Genomic DNA, 14,559 nt, shown 5'->3' on the forward strand with positions numbered 1-14,559 from the left:
CTACGGTGGCCCCAAGCCTGGGATAAGTATATAGGAGAGGGTGATGGGGATCCTAGGACCCCCACAGCTGGCCACACCCCCAGCCCTCACTGCCCCGAGAACCACATGCAACAGAAAGTGGTCAGGCAAGGAAGAGGCCGCGGTGACTGGAAGACACACGGATTTTATTAGCAGTAAGTCAGTGCGCATGCCCTTCAGGGCCACCAAGCATAGGTACCATTATGGCAAAGGGGGCATGGGAGAGCACCAATGAGAAGAGAGTGGCTGCGGGCATCCTTGGTGTCCACAGAGAGGTGTAAAGGCGGGGTGGGGGCTGGATGACAACACCTGGGGAGGCAGGCAGCAGTGTGCCCTCTGGTGGACAGTCAGAGGCTCCTGGAGGTGGAGAGGCAGGGATGGCGACGAGGCCATGGCCACAGGGCAATTTGGTCACCAACACGCCACGTCCTCCGGTCGCTCTAGCCAAAGGGAGAGGGGGCACGTTCTGTGTCTGGAAACCTCAGACTTGGGAACCCTGGTTGGACATGCCCAGGACAACTGGCACATTCCGTGCTATGCCCATTCCTTTACCGCCAGCCTGGGGGACCTTTCTAGAAGGAAGAACAAAAGCCAGGAGGCCATAGAAGAAAGAGGTTTGGGGGCAGGGATCATCCATCTAGGTGCATGCTACCACCGTCTCAGCTCCCAGGGCCTCCCAGTTGCTCCAGCAGGGCCTTGACCTCCCCCTCCACGCGCAGCAGCTGGGCCTTGCGCCAAGGATTGAGAGTGCTACTTCGGCTGGCTTCCAAATCCCGCAGCAGCAGGTCAAGGTGGCGCCGGACCCGGCCCCGATCCCAGCTGTTGAGGTTCCGCTGGACTTCACTGAGGATCACCGACCAGTAATCAGACACGGATGTCCCCTCTGTCGGTGACACCACAACCCGGGCACCACCTTCAGCAGTGGCCCCCAAGTCCCGCAGGAGCTGGCAGCCCTCTGAGCTCAGCTCATTGAAGTAGAGCCTAGAGGAGAGAAGAGTTGATGCCGTTTCTCAGGGTTCTTTGAAGAGGGGCAGCGGTGGCTAGAGAGGGGACTCACAGCTCCTCCCCTGACTACAGTAAGCCAGAGGCGGGGTGGCCAGTGGGAGGCAGGATGACACTAGAATTCAGTGGGGCCCTGGATGGCAGGAATTGGGCCACAAGGACCCCTGGAGAAGCAGTGGTGGGGAATGGGGTAGGTAAGGGCCAATCAGGGTTCAGAAGAAGCTCAATAAGGACTAATCAGAAGCCTGACTGACTCAGGCCTCCCCACACCCCAAGGGAAAAACTGGTGAGAGGGAAGGAGGACCTCGGGGCGGCGGGCGGAACGGCCCCAGGCTGGGAGGGGCACCAGGGACAGGACTCACTGTAGCAGCTCCAGGGAAGGGTGCTCTCGAGCAGCCTTGGCCAGTGCCAGGGCCGCTGCATCGCCAGCGCCATTGTAGGCCACGTTCAGCTCTTGTAGTCCTTGGCTACGGTCCAGCTGGGCAGCCAGCAGCTCCAGGCCCTCGTCCCCAAGCCCCGTGTGCAGCAGAGACAGGTGTGTGAGCGAGGTGTTTCCTGCCAGCCCCTCCAGCAGCAGGGCTACACCCTCTGCCGTTACTGGGTTATTGGACAACCTGCGGCCACAAACCCCCCGAGGCCGTGAGGGTCCAAAGCAGGTGATCTGTCCTGTGCATCAGGATTTGGGTCACAGGAGTGACAGCGTGGGGCAGAGACACCCTGGGCACAGAGACATCCAAGGAGGAGCGGGAACAGAGGGTGGCCAACGGGTGGGCCACACTTCCCTACCTCCTTCCAGTCTCCTTCACCGACTGCCTGTTCCCCTCTCCCATTCCTCTCCTTCCTCCTATTTCCCTACCTCCTTTTCTGCTCCCAAGACCCTGTTCCCCACCCTTCTCGCCCTCCCTTTCCTTCTTCCCTCACTTCAGCTGGAAGTTGCAAGCCCAGGTAACTTCTGGGTTCCCAGTAAACAAGTCAGCACTGAGGAGCATCAATCTAGTGCCCAGCACGAGGGTCATCCTTGGGAGGCAACAGGGGAAATCCTGGGAGGTAACAGTGGCACTGTGGCCAGGCAACCGACATGGGTGTCACTTCTCCCCTCTGCGTCCCCTCCCCACCCAGGATTTTAACTGCGTGAGTAGTTTTCTTAACATCGCTGCTGATCTTCTTCCCCCTGCCCTGCTGCCTGTACAAGGCCTGGGGAGCAGGGTGGAGGGTGGGCCGTGGGTGGGCCTCTGTGGGTAGGTAGAGTCAGGGAGCTCACCCTTGAGGTTAGCTCAAGGGATGGCCAGCGTTTAGCTCACAAGGATGGCCAGAGTCTCTCTCCACCCCGCTTGAGGGTCACTCACCACAAGGTGGCAACTTGGCACTGGTCATGCAGCAGCAGGTCTCGAAGGTCCCTGCAGGCCTCGGGGCCCAGGCTGTTGCGTTGCAAGCTAGAACAGGCAATAGCCAGGTCGGTGGGGGGGGAGCAAGGAAGGGGTTCAACATGGAGCCTGTCCATTCTCGCCCACTTTCTCACCATCCCACCACTTGCAGTCCACCCCAGCCCTCCCTTCCGTCGTCTTATCACCCCCACCCATACCAGGCTGCTTCACCCCACCCCGGGCCTTCCTCAGGACCTTTAGTTCCCCACACACCTTCTCTACCCCCCTCTGCACCTCCAACCCTCTCCTGTCTTCTTCAGGATGGGTCCTCACCTCAGCTTCCTGGCACGCAGGAGGACAGGCATGAGTGTGCGCAGCCCTGCAGGGTCCAGCTGGCAGGAGTCCAAGTTCACCTCGTCCAGAGCATGCTTTCCGCTGCCCAGCACAGTGGCCACCACTGTGCACTTGAGGGGTGACATGCGCACCCCAGTCAGGTTGAGCTGGCGCAGGGAGCTGAGCACCTCAGCAGAGAAGCGCTGATTCTGGAACTCATAGTGGAAGAAAAGGTGGTCAAGGAGCTCTGATGGGGGCAGCACCCGCCGGCCCATCTTGCCCAGCTTCTTCTTGATGGCCTGGGCGTTCTCCAGGGCATCCAGGTTCTTGATGGGGCAGCCAAGCTGAGCCAGCATAGCCCGGTTGTGAGCTGAGAGAAGCCCACCCATGAACATGGGGAAGAGCTCAAAGACCTCATCCTCGGGGGGCTCGTCTGGGTGGCGCCGGGGGCCCTCCACACCCAGGATGCTGGCACCTATCTGGTCCAGGACATCATCGTTGTTGTAGTCTTCCTCTCGGAACATCTCCAGCACCATGGCCTGGGCCACCGACTCCCGGCTCTTGCCCACCACGCGCCCAAACACTTTGGGCACCACCTGGGGAAAGAAGCAGGGAGCAGGTGCTGCAGCCTCCTGTGTGCCCATTCAGACTTCACGCAGCTCAGCGTGTGCTGCAGGACTGCTCCCGCCTCCTGACTGCTCTTGAGCTCCCAGCACGGCAGGCTCCTCACACCTCCGTCAGGCGCCACTTAATGACAGACACGTGCTGAAAATGTGCCGTTCAGCACTTTTGTCATGTGGGAACGTCACAGAACAGAATGAGACAGACCTAGGTGGTTCAGCCTAGCCCCCACCTGGCGAGAACGCCATCTCCTACGGAGTCCAGCGCAGACCCAGAGGGAGGGCGCACTACAAGGTATGGGACCACACCCCCCTGCTCGACAGGTCTGTACCTCCCCACTGCCCTGTAGAAATAAAATTTTTCATAATTGACCTCCAATTTGAACTCTCCAGAGTCATCTCTCAACATGTGTCTCATGCACTCCAGACGCTGGGAAGCCCCTTTCCCCACAGGCCCCACCTCCAGGCCAGGTGATGGCAGCGCATGGACGCATATCATGCATCCAGCTCGGCTCCATGCTAGGTGTCATGGCGCACTGGCGTGGTGGACATCACCACCAGGGCAGCCCAGACTTATGTCGCCCCTACTTCCGGGCCCACCATGACTGGACCCCTGCATGGTCACAGACGCGTGCATGGTCACAGACGCGTGCCCGTCACATGTTCCCTTCCTGGCCTTTCAGCTGTTCTCATTTTGGTGAACAGTGCCATGGCTTCTCTTCCCTCCGAGCGGTGTCCTTTTCCTGGAGAAGCCTCCCCCCGACTCCATGTCTTCCCCAGGCACACCAGGCAGGAATCATATCAAATGTCCTTTCCGCAGAGGCTCTCCTTAGTCCCCCAAATCAAGTCCTCCCCAGGGAGTTTGCATAGCACCTCGACTTGTCTCTGCAGATATCTGCCGAGCTTTTAAATCCTATGGTTACAGTGACGCACTGGTGTGTGGGCTGTACAGTCAGAAAGGGCCGAAGCCTGGGGTTTCTTAATTATTTTTTCCTCATAATCTTACCCATTGCCTGGCACACCACAGGCACTTAGCATTTGTTGAAGAAATGAGCATTTGGGAGATTTGCCGCATCATCTCCCATCCCTGCAATGTTCTGACAGAAAAGGAGGGGTCCATCCCTTTGGCTGTGAGCCACAGATTGTCTGCTGGTGCCTCCTCTAATGTCTGGTTTTGACTTTTGCAGTTTTGATGGGTGAGGTTCCTGCCCTGGAGTTGAGGGTGTCCCTCCCCCAACATTCACTGTTGACAAGATGAGAGAATGTCACCCTGTGAAGCTGATTCCACAGGATCATGAAGAAACAGATGGGACCAGTCCTCTGTTGGCAACCCGCCCTTCCACAGGGCCTGGGGGTGGGTCTAACAATTCCGACACATTCTCAAATAACCAAGGGGCTCTTGAGTCTCACAGGAGCGCACACCCTCTCCCTCCAATACAGACAAAGCGAGCACTCACCAAGGGGGTGGAGTGCCTCAGCAGCCGCCTCCCTGTCTGTGGTGTTGGCCTGAGAAGGGGTGGGCTGTCTGCACCTGTTTTTCCTTGTAAAAAAGTGCCTACTACACCCGGGTGACATGGTGATGTGAAACCCGCAGGGATTACAATTGAGATGGAAAAAAAAATGTACAAAATTATGTAAAAATAAACTGTTATAAAATTTTTTTTAAAAAGTGCCTACTAGATGCCAGGTCCTGAGGGTGAAGCCACTGAACCCCCATGTTAGGCCAATGATACAAATTAGATTATTATGCCCACTTAACAGAAGGAGTTTGAAGCACAGAGATGTTAAATAACTTCCCCAAAGACACCAGCTGGTAAGGGCAGCGCTTAGATGTGAACCCAAGTAGCTGTGTTATTGAATCCTGCTCTTAACCTTTCTGCTTTGCTTCCTATAAAAAGGAAAACTTGGGCCCACCCTGGAGGCACAGCGGGTTAAAGTGCAGCACTAAGAAGCTAAAGCCACTGCAGCATGAGTTCGCTCCCCATCCTGGAGGTGACCCACATGGCACGGCAGACCTCTCCTGACCCGCCCCCTGCTCCCCTCAGCAGTGTACTTCGTCAGTTGGCCTGTTCTGCTCCCCACTCTGTCTCTGGTGAATCCTCTCACCCACCACACCTCTGGCCTATACCCCAGCTCTGTATGCATAAATAAATAAATCTTAAAAAAAAAAAGGAAAACTTGTTGAAATTTTGTGAACAATGACCAGGACTCTGCCTCCTGAAGACCAGTTATTGAAACATTCCTGTGAGAACAGGGTTACCTAGCAAGGCACCATGACTTGACAGAAACACTCACAATGCATCAGTGATATTTGGCAGGAAGAGCACAGGATTCGGACTCACAAAACCTGTCTCCGGCCATGAACACATCGAACTCATCAGACTCACAACACCTGGCTCAGATCCCTGCTTTACCTGAGTGACCTGAGACAAGTTAGACTTCATGCACCTCAGTTTCCTCTTCTTTAAAAGGGATCATGGATAGTGTTTCGCGTGCAAAGCACCTTGCAGACAACAGGAAACACTGTTTACCCTCAAACACAGAGTGTGTCTGCCCTGCCAACAACACAGCCCTCAGGCCTATAATATGGTTTCTGGAGTGAACGTGCCCCCGGATGGACCGGATGGACCCTCCTAAGCCAATTACCAAAGCCATTTATCCTGCTGGTATAAATGAATCAAATAGCATCTGCTTTATAAACCTATCTCTGCTGATTTAGTTAGGATGAGTCATCCCTCTTGGAGTATAATCACTTTTGGGGGAACAGATACAATCAAGTTTCTGGACTGGGAGAGCAGAGGACAGACCTTGGACTGTAGTGACCCCTGTGTCCCAGTAACAGACTAGGAGCAGAGATGCTGACAGAAAACCATCTTCAGGGGGGCCACAGGGTTACTATCAAAGTCCTGTGACCTCAAACTAGCCTCCAAGTCTTCTCTCTCCCCTTCCTTAAGCCCAACCCCACTAACAGCCAGATTGCCCACATCTAAAACCAGAGCCAAGAGAAGAATTCACACTTATGCAGAGAGTGGCAGTTTCCTCTGGGGGAAGGAGCGAAGGTGAATGTTACCTTGAGCAGGTTGAAGAGCAGAGGCAGGGCCCGCAGAGGCAGCAGCTTGGCCACGATGCCCAGCACCACACTGACTTCCTCTCCGACGCGGCCCGTGATCTCAGCCACTTCCTTGCCCACCCGCTGCAGGGTGGTCTTATGCAAACCCAGCACGATGTAGAGGGCTGCTAGGTATTCCTGCATGGCGGGCACAGTGAACACAAAGGTGCCGAGGTGCCCTGGCTCCACGCAGGGGGCCAGAAAAAACCTGAGGGCATCCCGGCGAAAGACATGCAGCAGTTGAAACTCCTCTTCTGTCTTGATGCCAGCTTCGAGGCAGCCACGGACATCCTCCTCAGAGAAGTAGGTCTTGCGGGAAGACACCCCCTCGTAGGCCAGCTTGCCCATGGTTCGCGCTGCATAGGCCATCAGGGACTTCCTGGAGGAGGCAGTGCTGTCCAGCATTTCCCCACTGAAGTTCAGGCGCAGGAAACTGGTGTAGATGCTCGTGAGGGTCTGGCCTGCTGGGGTGGGGGTACTCAGGAAGTGCAAGGTGGCACAGACCAGCCAGCAATAGGAGGGCAGGAAGCAGGCGGCAGCGATCTGGTGGTGGCTCTCCAGGTTCCGCGAGAGCATCTGCACCAGGTTTTCACGCTGAGCCGGTGTGGCTGAGACACCAGCACCCCCAGGGCTGTGCCCACAGTCCGGCTGGTTGAGGCGAAGCTGGAAGTAAAGCTTCTGTAGGTTGGTGTCAGAGAAGCCGCAGATCTCACCATATCGGCCCACGTACTTGCTGGGGATGCAGCCGATGGCAGAAGGCCGGGTGGTCACCAGAATGCTGGCCTGGAAAGAATGTGGTGGGCTGGGAAGACCTGATGTCCTGATTGCCTCACACACACACCCCACCACCACCACCACCAAAGAAGAAAGAAGCCTCTAGGGACGTAATAGTGTTGGCCATAGTAGTTGTAACTACCAGGGAACACCTTCTGAGTGTCAAGGCACTGTGCTTTATCTGCAGGGACTCATTCGGATGAGTACAACTCAAAGGAAAAAGGAGACAGAAACTTGGGGAAGTTAGTGACTCGCTCAAGAAGGCACGTTGGGAAGTGAGGACCAGGGTCTACATTAACCTAGAGGCTGAGCTTCTACCCAATAAACACGTGACCCAGGACACCAAGACCTTAGGGGGCATGTCAGGGGTAGCCGGGGCAGGCTAGGGCAGGGCACTCACATCAGGCAGCATGTATTTGCGTAACAGGTTGACGACAATGGCAGCAGGCGCCACTGGCTCCCTCGGATCGCTGCAAAGCCCTGTTCCGGCCAACTGGAAGTCAAGGTTGAGCCGCTCCAGGCCATGGAGCACAAACAGCAAGCGGGATCCCGCAGCAGCCATGAGGGGCAGAATATCCTTCAGGGGTGTGTAGCGCTGAGCCACAAGTCGCCATAAAGAGGCCGGGGCAGGGCCCAGGGAGGACAGGTCCTCGCAGGAGAAGGGGATGAGCAGCTCAAATGCTGGCAGCTTCCCATGACACCAGTCCAGGACCATCTTGCGCACCAATGTGCTCTTGCCTGTGCCCACCGTCCCATAGAGCACCACGGTCTGCACCCGGCGCCCACAGGCATCGGGGTCAAAGAGCTGAGACAGGGCCAGTGGGGGCAGGCCCGCTGCAGGTGGCCGGTGCTCCAGGGCCAGCTCTGCTGCTGGGCGAAGCAACTCATCAGGGGTGCTCTCACGGATCACGGGGTCTACATGGACTGTGTCTAGGGCAAAGGTGGGGCCGAACTGCCGCTCTTCCCTGGGCAGTCGGATGAACCACTCAGTCAGGTTCTTGCGGTGCTGCCGTATAGCTTCTGGATGGGGAGGGTAGAGCCACAGGTCAGGAAAAGGGCCGGGAAGCTGCAGGAACTTAGGGCCGGTCAGGGTGATGTCTTAGGTCAGGCTGTGAATCAAGACATCACTAGGAGATGCTGGGGCCCAGGATGGTATGGGGCACACAGGGTTCCCTCAGAAAACACCTAGAAGGCTGCAACCCCTGTGGCAGAAAATGCGGAGCCACAGGATGAGTGGCGCTGAGCCTGGTGTGTGGTTTGCTGTGTGCCATCTTAACCAACTGTTGGGCCGATATGTTGTAGTAGGGACACTGAATCTCTCCCAGGGCTTTGTAGGTGGCATTGCAGGAAGGGATATAGGGAGATGAATGATGGGGTACGAGAGGGTGGGCCCACTGGTGGCTGGTGGCAGTGGATCCTCTATGCCTCCCTCTTCCTGCCTGCTGCTCCCTCCAGTTTTCCACTGTCTGTTTCCCACCTCCCCATCCTTAGCCAGTGCCTGAGCCTAAGCTTATTCAGAAGCAGCCAGTTCCTTTACCAGTTGCAGAGACACTCCGGAACAACTGTCCAAGCCTTCCTGACGGGGGATCACTGTTTGCTGAGTTTCCATGGTGGCGGATAAAGGCCCTGGGAACAGGAAGGAATGAGCTGGGGCTTAGTTACTGGGTTCAGCCCCTGCAGAGGCTCAGAGTTCAGACCTGTCTGAAAGGGTGTATTTCTGGTTTCCTGAGATCTAGGTCTGACCCTAGACACCCAAGACAAGTATTTTGTCTGACTCTCACCTCCTTCCCAGAGACTGAGGCCTTATTCCCAGACCTCAAGCCCCCAATTACTGACTGCCTGTCTGCACCTCAAGCCATCCCACTTCCCACAGGCCCTCCCTCTGGCTGATCACTGTGACTGTGCTGATAGATGGTATCAGCCAACTTCCTCTGAGGCCTGGTAGCTCACTCTACTGCCAAACTCCCCAGAGAGAACCAAAGTCCTGATCTTTCCCAGGCCACTCTGCTGTGCCCAGATGACACTGAGGACTCACCTGGAGGGCCCAAGGGGACACTCCCTCTCAGGCGGCCAACTCCAATGGGCCAGAAAGGGGATATATTCATCTACAAAGAGAAATGAGAAGGAGGAAATAGCACCTAGATCCCAGCCACAATTCCCCACCAATATATCGACCCCCATCTAAATGAATTCCCTGTGTGGGGACATAACATCATGGGCCGCCCTTTTAGAGCAGTTATACAAATTCATATTTCATTGTGTAATTATCTGATTAACATTCATCTCCACTCCCACCCTACCCCCATGAGAGCAGGGATCACATCTGCTCTTGTTCACAATTATGTGCGTAGAACATAGTACAGGGACTGGCACACAACAGGCACTCAATAAATATCTGCTAGCTGCAAAATGAAATCAGACAAATGTCCCTGGACTTCTGTAGCTACAGGCACTGTTGAAGATCATCTTAGGATGAACAAAAGGAAGTTCACCCTGGAGGTAAGTCACCCTGAGGTGACTTGCCCAAAGGCCACCAGCTAGTGGGGGCCAGAGCTGGAGCTGGCACACTTGGGGTCTGATCCCTGCTCTTTCAGTGTTACCATGTGAACGCAGAAGAGGAAAGGAGAGGTAGAACCCCTGCGTCCAGTTTACCTGCTGGCCGGCGAGCTCTTCCCAGGCCAAGGCCATGAGAGGCCCTGGGCAAATGGTGGCCCCATGTCATGGTCGGAGAGGTCAGAGCCTGGACGACTTAGCACACCACCTCTAGCCCCTGAAGGACGAATGGTGTAAATCGACACACATACTGCCACCCTTCATCTCCACCCCAAACCCCCTGTGCAGAATGAAGGAGAACGCAGACCTTTCCTTAAATGTCAGCCTCCCCCTCTCCTCTAGCCCTTGCCTGAGAGATCCCATTGTAAGTCCTGCCATCTACTGTCTCTTTCCTGAGGCTTTACACATGCCTTTCTCCTGAGACTAGTGAATTGTTTCGTTTGGTGTCTTTTATTATTTTGCTTGGCTGCCAGCAAACTAAGGTGAGAGCCCTGTGTTCATTCGGTTTTCTGAGCCTACATTTCCCCATAACAATGATTCACTCTCCTCTGAATCTGTTCCCTAACTATCAGGTCCTTTTTGCTGAATTTCGGTGGTTTTATCATTTTTGTCTACTCTGTGACTTTTATATAAGCTGCCTTTGAAGCTAGCATAAATAATAAATGAATGAATGAATGAATGAACTTGACATCTCCATGTAGAGATCTTCCCTAAACTGCAACATATATGCAGGTCTAAACTCATCAGGCCTCCTGGAGTAAATGTTACTTTACTAGGGATCTTCTCAGTCACACCATTTACACTAGAAACCCAATCTCTGTCTTCAAATCTTTCCCACCTACTCAAAACAGACCTACTGACTCCCCCCACTACTTTGCCAGTCTCTTTCTTTGCCCCATCCATACTGGCCCCTGTGCTAACTCACCTCCTGCGGGGCCTTCCAGGGACCCCCTTCTCCTTCCTTCCTGGCCTCTGCCTCCGTCTCACCCCATCCCAGCCGCCAAACCCTCTCTAAAATCCTAGGTTACTACAGAATCCAAACACCCAGCCCTCACCTCACCTCATTCACCGGGCTCACCAAATGTTTCTTAACTTTCTTAACCTTGTTCATATTTCTTCAGCTTGAAGTCACCACTCTCCCCTGTCAGAATCCTACCTGACTATTAAGACTGCTCAAATGGGGCTCTCCCTGGTGGTACAATGGGTTAAAGCACCGCATTATGAAGCTCTCAGAAGCCACAGCAATACAGGGAGCTGACCCACATGGGGCAGGAGACCTCTCCAGACCCGCCCATTGCTCCCCTAAGCAGTGTGCTCTGTCAGTCTGCCTGTTCTGCTGCTCACTCTGTCTCTGGTGAATCCGCTCACCCACCACACCTCTGGCCTGTACCCCAGTTCTGTAAGCATAAATAAATACATCTTAAAAAAAAAAAAAAAGACTGCTTAAATGTTCCCTTTCCTGGGAAGCCTGCTCCCTCTGAGCTCCCCTAAATAGAGCATGCTCATATTTGGCACTTGCCCTCCAGTGATGTGGCTCTTTAAGGGCGGGGCACATTTAGGGGAATGGCTGTACTGCCACCCAATAGAGGGGCACACAAGTCCTGAGAGCAGGAGGTGGGGAAGGGTTAAGGGACTGCTGTGGAAACCTCAGGAAACTAGCTCAGAGGTGTAAGATCAGGTCCTGGCCCACTGAGTCAAAGAGAGGGGATGGGGTGTTGAGAGAAATTCTCTAAAGATCACAACCCGTCTCCAGTGCAGTGGGCTAAGGACAGGGCTGTGCCCCCTCCTGCCACCCCGCACCCCAAACCAGGTTCCTGCAGCCCTCCTGATTCCAGCTGACTTTAGAACACAATGGCTCTGGGGGGAGGCTGCCAGAATGTCCAACACTCAGCACACTGCTCTTTCTAGACGACCGTGCTGACGAAACTCCCAGTCAAGTCGTGCCCCGCACCCCCACCCTATGCCTGCTCCCCGCCTCCACCGGGGATCGGCCCGCCCCACCGGGGATGGGGATCGAGGGGCTACAGAACTGGCCGGGCCTTTACCAACTGCTGCCCACAGTCACCGGCCGGCGTCTCCCGCTGGCTCCCAGAGGCCTCGGCTCCCCGCGGAGCGGCGCTTCCTGCTCGCCTCCGCCCGCCCTCCCGCCTGCGCGCAGCCCTGCCCGCCCTGGCATCCGGCCGGCCGCGGCGGGCCCCGGAGGACGAGCTGGCGCTCGCTCCGGCCGTGAAGGGTCCTGGGAGGAGACAGGCTGCCCGCGGGGCTGGGGCCAGGAGAGCAGGCGGGGCGGGGGCTCTTCCCCACCTGTCCCGCGGCCAGCCCCGCCCTCCCGGGTACTGTCCTCAGACTTCCGCCGCGCCCGTTCTACAGATAAAGGAACTGCCGCTCAGAAAGGAGACCCAACTGGGCAGTTGAAGAGCCTGGGCCGCAAGCTTCTGCCTAGGCCACCCTGTCTCGAGCCTGGTTTTTCCTGAGGTACCTGGCCATCCCCAGGAGGTTTTTCCCTCTGTGCCTCTTCACCCACCCAGCCTACCTCCTGGCAGTCCTGGGCCAGGTCCTCCCTTTTGTACCTGGCTCTCTTCAGACCCAGACCCCTGTGTGTGACTTCTGATAACTTGGTCACAGAGGGAGTATGAATGGGGGCTGAGGAACAGACCCCGCCTCAGCCTGCTCTTTTTGTCTGGCTCCCCATCATCGGCTAGCCTTGGGGCTTCCTGGTCCTCCAAGCCCCCGCCCTCATCCCCAGGCACACCCACCTCCCACAGCCAGGGCACACCTCTAAAGCAATCTTAGGTGTGCAGTGTGCACCAAACAGATGTGCAGTTGGGAGCTCCTAGTGAGGTCGTTGGGCAAGGCTGGGGAGAAGGCCTGGCCAGCTCTCCCTCCAGACTGGAGACAGTGTTTCTTGTATAGGTGTAGATGTTTGTTCATTCACTGAATAAAGCCCCACTAGTATTGCGCAACCAGGGCAACACAGGCAGAGACCAGGCACAGCATTTCCTCTCCAGGACACAGGATGATGGCACTTCAGAGGCTATCGAAAGCCTTAGGAAAGACTGGAAAAGGAAGTTATAACTGACTGTAAGGGCCTCTGCCAGAGTGGTGAAGGTTGAAGGGGACCTCCCTGGTGGCGCAGCGGGGTTAAAGCACAGCATTGCACTGCTTCAGTGTGAGTTCAATCCCGGGCCCCAGAGCTGACCCACATGGCCCAGCAGACCTCTCCCGCTGGACAGCTGCTCCCCTCAGCAGTGTACTTCGTCGATCTGCCTGTTCTGCTCCCCACTCTGTCTCTGGTGAATCCTCTCACTGCCCCAGAACCTCTGGCCTGTACCCCAGTTCTAGATGAATAAATAAAAAAAAAAAAGTCAGGAGGGCCTCCCTGGTTAGGGGTCAAAGAAAGTGCAATCAAGATATCACCAGCCACTGCAGCACAAGAATTTGATCCCCAGCCAGGGAGCTGACCCCTGGGGTGCAGCAGACCTCTCCCAACCTGCCCACTGCGCCCCTCAGCCGTGTATTTCAGTGGATCTGCCTGTTCTGCCCCCTTCTCTCACTGGTGACTCCGCTCACCCGCCACACCTCTGGCCTACACCCCAGTTATTGTATGCATAAATAAATAATTTTTTTTTTTTAAATCCAGGGAAAGGAAAGGTATTCCAAGCAGCAAATAGCACAATTCTTAAAAGGAAGTCTCATAGAATGGGATGGGGAGGATGGAGTTAGTGGAAGTGCAGGGGTGACATTTCCAGTCAGAGGGGCTTCACTTCATTTTCCTAATCATGTGAGCCAGGCAAGCTCCTGGCTGCAGTTTTCTGCACAACTCAGAGCAAGCTGCTTATCCCCTTCCTTTTCCAAGAGTATGACAGCCATGTAGGTTTTGTTAATAATATATAATTTGACTGGCCTCTTACAGACAGAAGTACTGAGTCATGCTGTGTGTATGTGTTCTGTCGTCTGACCTTAGAATGGGGAGCCAGGCACTCTAGCAAGGTGCCCTCCAGCACCTTGCATGGCACTGACACAAAAGTTGCTGGGGTTGAAGATAATCTCTGTGCCCACGAGGACCAGGCTGGCATTCAGGGAGGGTGGGGGTTTCTGAACATGAGTGTGGATGGGCAGAGAGCATTTGCACCCACCAGTGCAGGTCCCCAGGACCCGTGGGAGGTATTTCTGGTGGTTCACAGTGCCAAGAAAGAACTTGTTAGAGTCTCTTCTCCAAGCCTCAATTTTCTCTCTATAAAAGGAGGAGATGATAATACTCATCCTAGCAGCCTTCTGAGGTTCCTGTAAGAATCAAAAGAGCTTTCTTTGCAAATATGTAAGTCACTCTACAAATGTCTGTGCCTGAATGGCCTTGCTGGCTCCTGAGTGACTGTCTCCTTTAGCTATTGATATTTCAATCTTCCAGGAGAATTTGCATTTTAAGAGAGAAAGCACAAAAGTGAAAAATCTGATAAACTGTTTAATGGTGGGTTCTTGTTCTCCCTGACTTGTGAGGAGCCATCAGCTGGCATTACTCCAGGGAGAAAGTAGCACCTAGAATGCTCCAGAAAGCTAACTAGAATTCCAGGAGCTGGAAGCTTCCCACTTTACATTCCCACCCTATCTCCATAAGAAACAAAGTCCATCTCTCCAGTCAAACCCCCAATCAGACACAGGCTGGACCCTAATCAAGCACTTAGCTCTGATTGCAACACAGTTAGAATGCTCCAGGTTTCTGGCTTGGTTGACACCAGTCCCCTTCTTCACTCCCCAAGTTCAGAAGGAAACTTTCAGAAGGTTGGGT

The 14,559-nt window shown here is 55.0% G+C and overlaps 1 protein-coding gene across 2 annotated transcripts; it reads right to left on the reverse strand.

Annotated features, from left to right (window-relative positions):
* Window positions 1-305: 305 nt before the first annotated feature.
* NLRX1 (NLR family member X1) lies at window positions 306-11,999 on the reverse strand. Of its 2 annotated transcripts, XM_004689181.2 has the most exons (10): window positions 11,819-11,999; window positions 9,873-9,990; window positions 9,256-9,325; window positions 8,758-8,846; window positions 7,621-8,240; window positions 6,408-7,229; window positions 2,718-3,313; window positions 2,367-2,453; window positions 1,383-1,634; window positions 306-999 (listed from the first exon to the last, which is right to left on the reverse strand). In XM_004689181.2, exons 2-10 carry the CDS (start codon window positions 9,940-9,942, stop codon window positions 678-680), a joined length of 2,928 nt encoding a protein of 975 aa, XP_004689238.1. In that variant the 5' UTR covers window positions 9,943-9,990; window positions 11,819-11,999; the 3' UTR covers window positions 306-677. The 2 variants fall into 2 exon arrangements, with proteins under 2 accessions (XP_004689238.1, XP_012585367.1); XM_012729913.1 differs by lacking the exon at window positions 11,819-11,999 and having other exon boundaries at window positions 7,621-8,295; window positions 9,873-9,985.
* Window positions 12,000-14,559: the final 2,560 nt, after the last annotated feature.

Source organism: Condylura cristata, unplaced genomic scaffold (genome assembly GCF_000260355.1).
Source record: "Condylura cristata isolate star-nosed mole 26May11 unplaced genomic scaffold, ConCri1.0 scaffold00025, whole genome shotgun sequence".
NCBI lineage: Eukaryota > Metazoa > Chordata > Mammalia > Eulipotyphla > Talpidae > Condylura > Condylura cristata.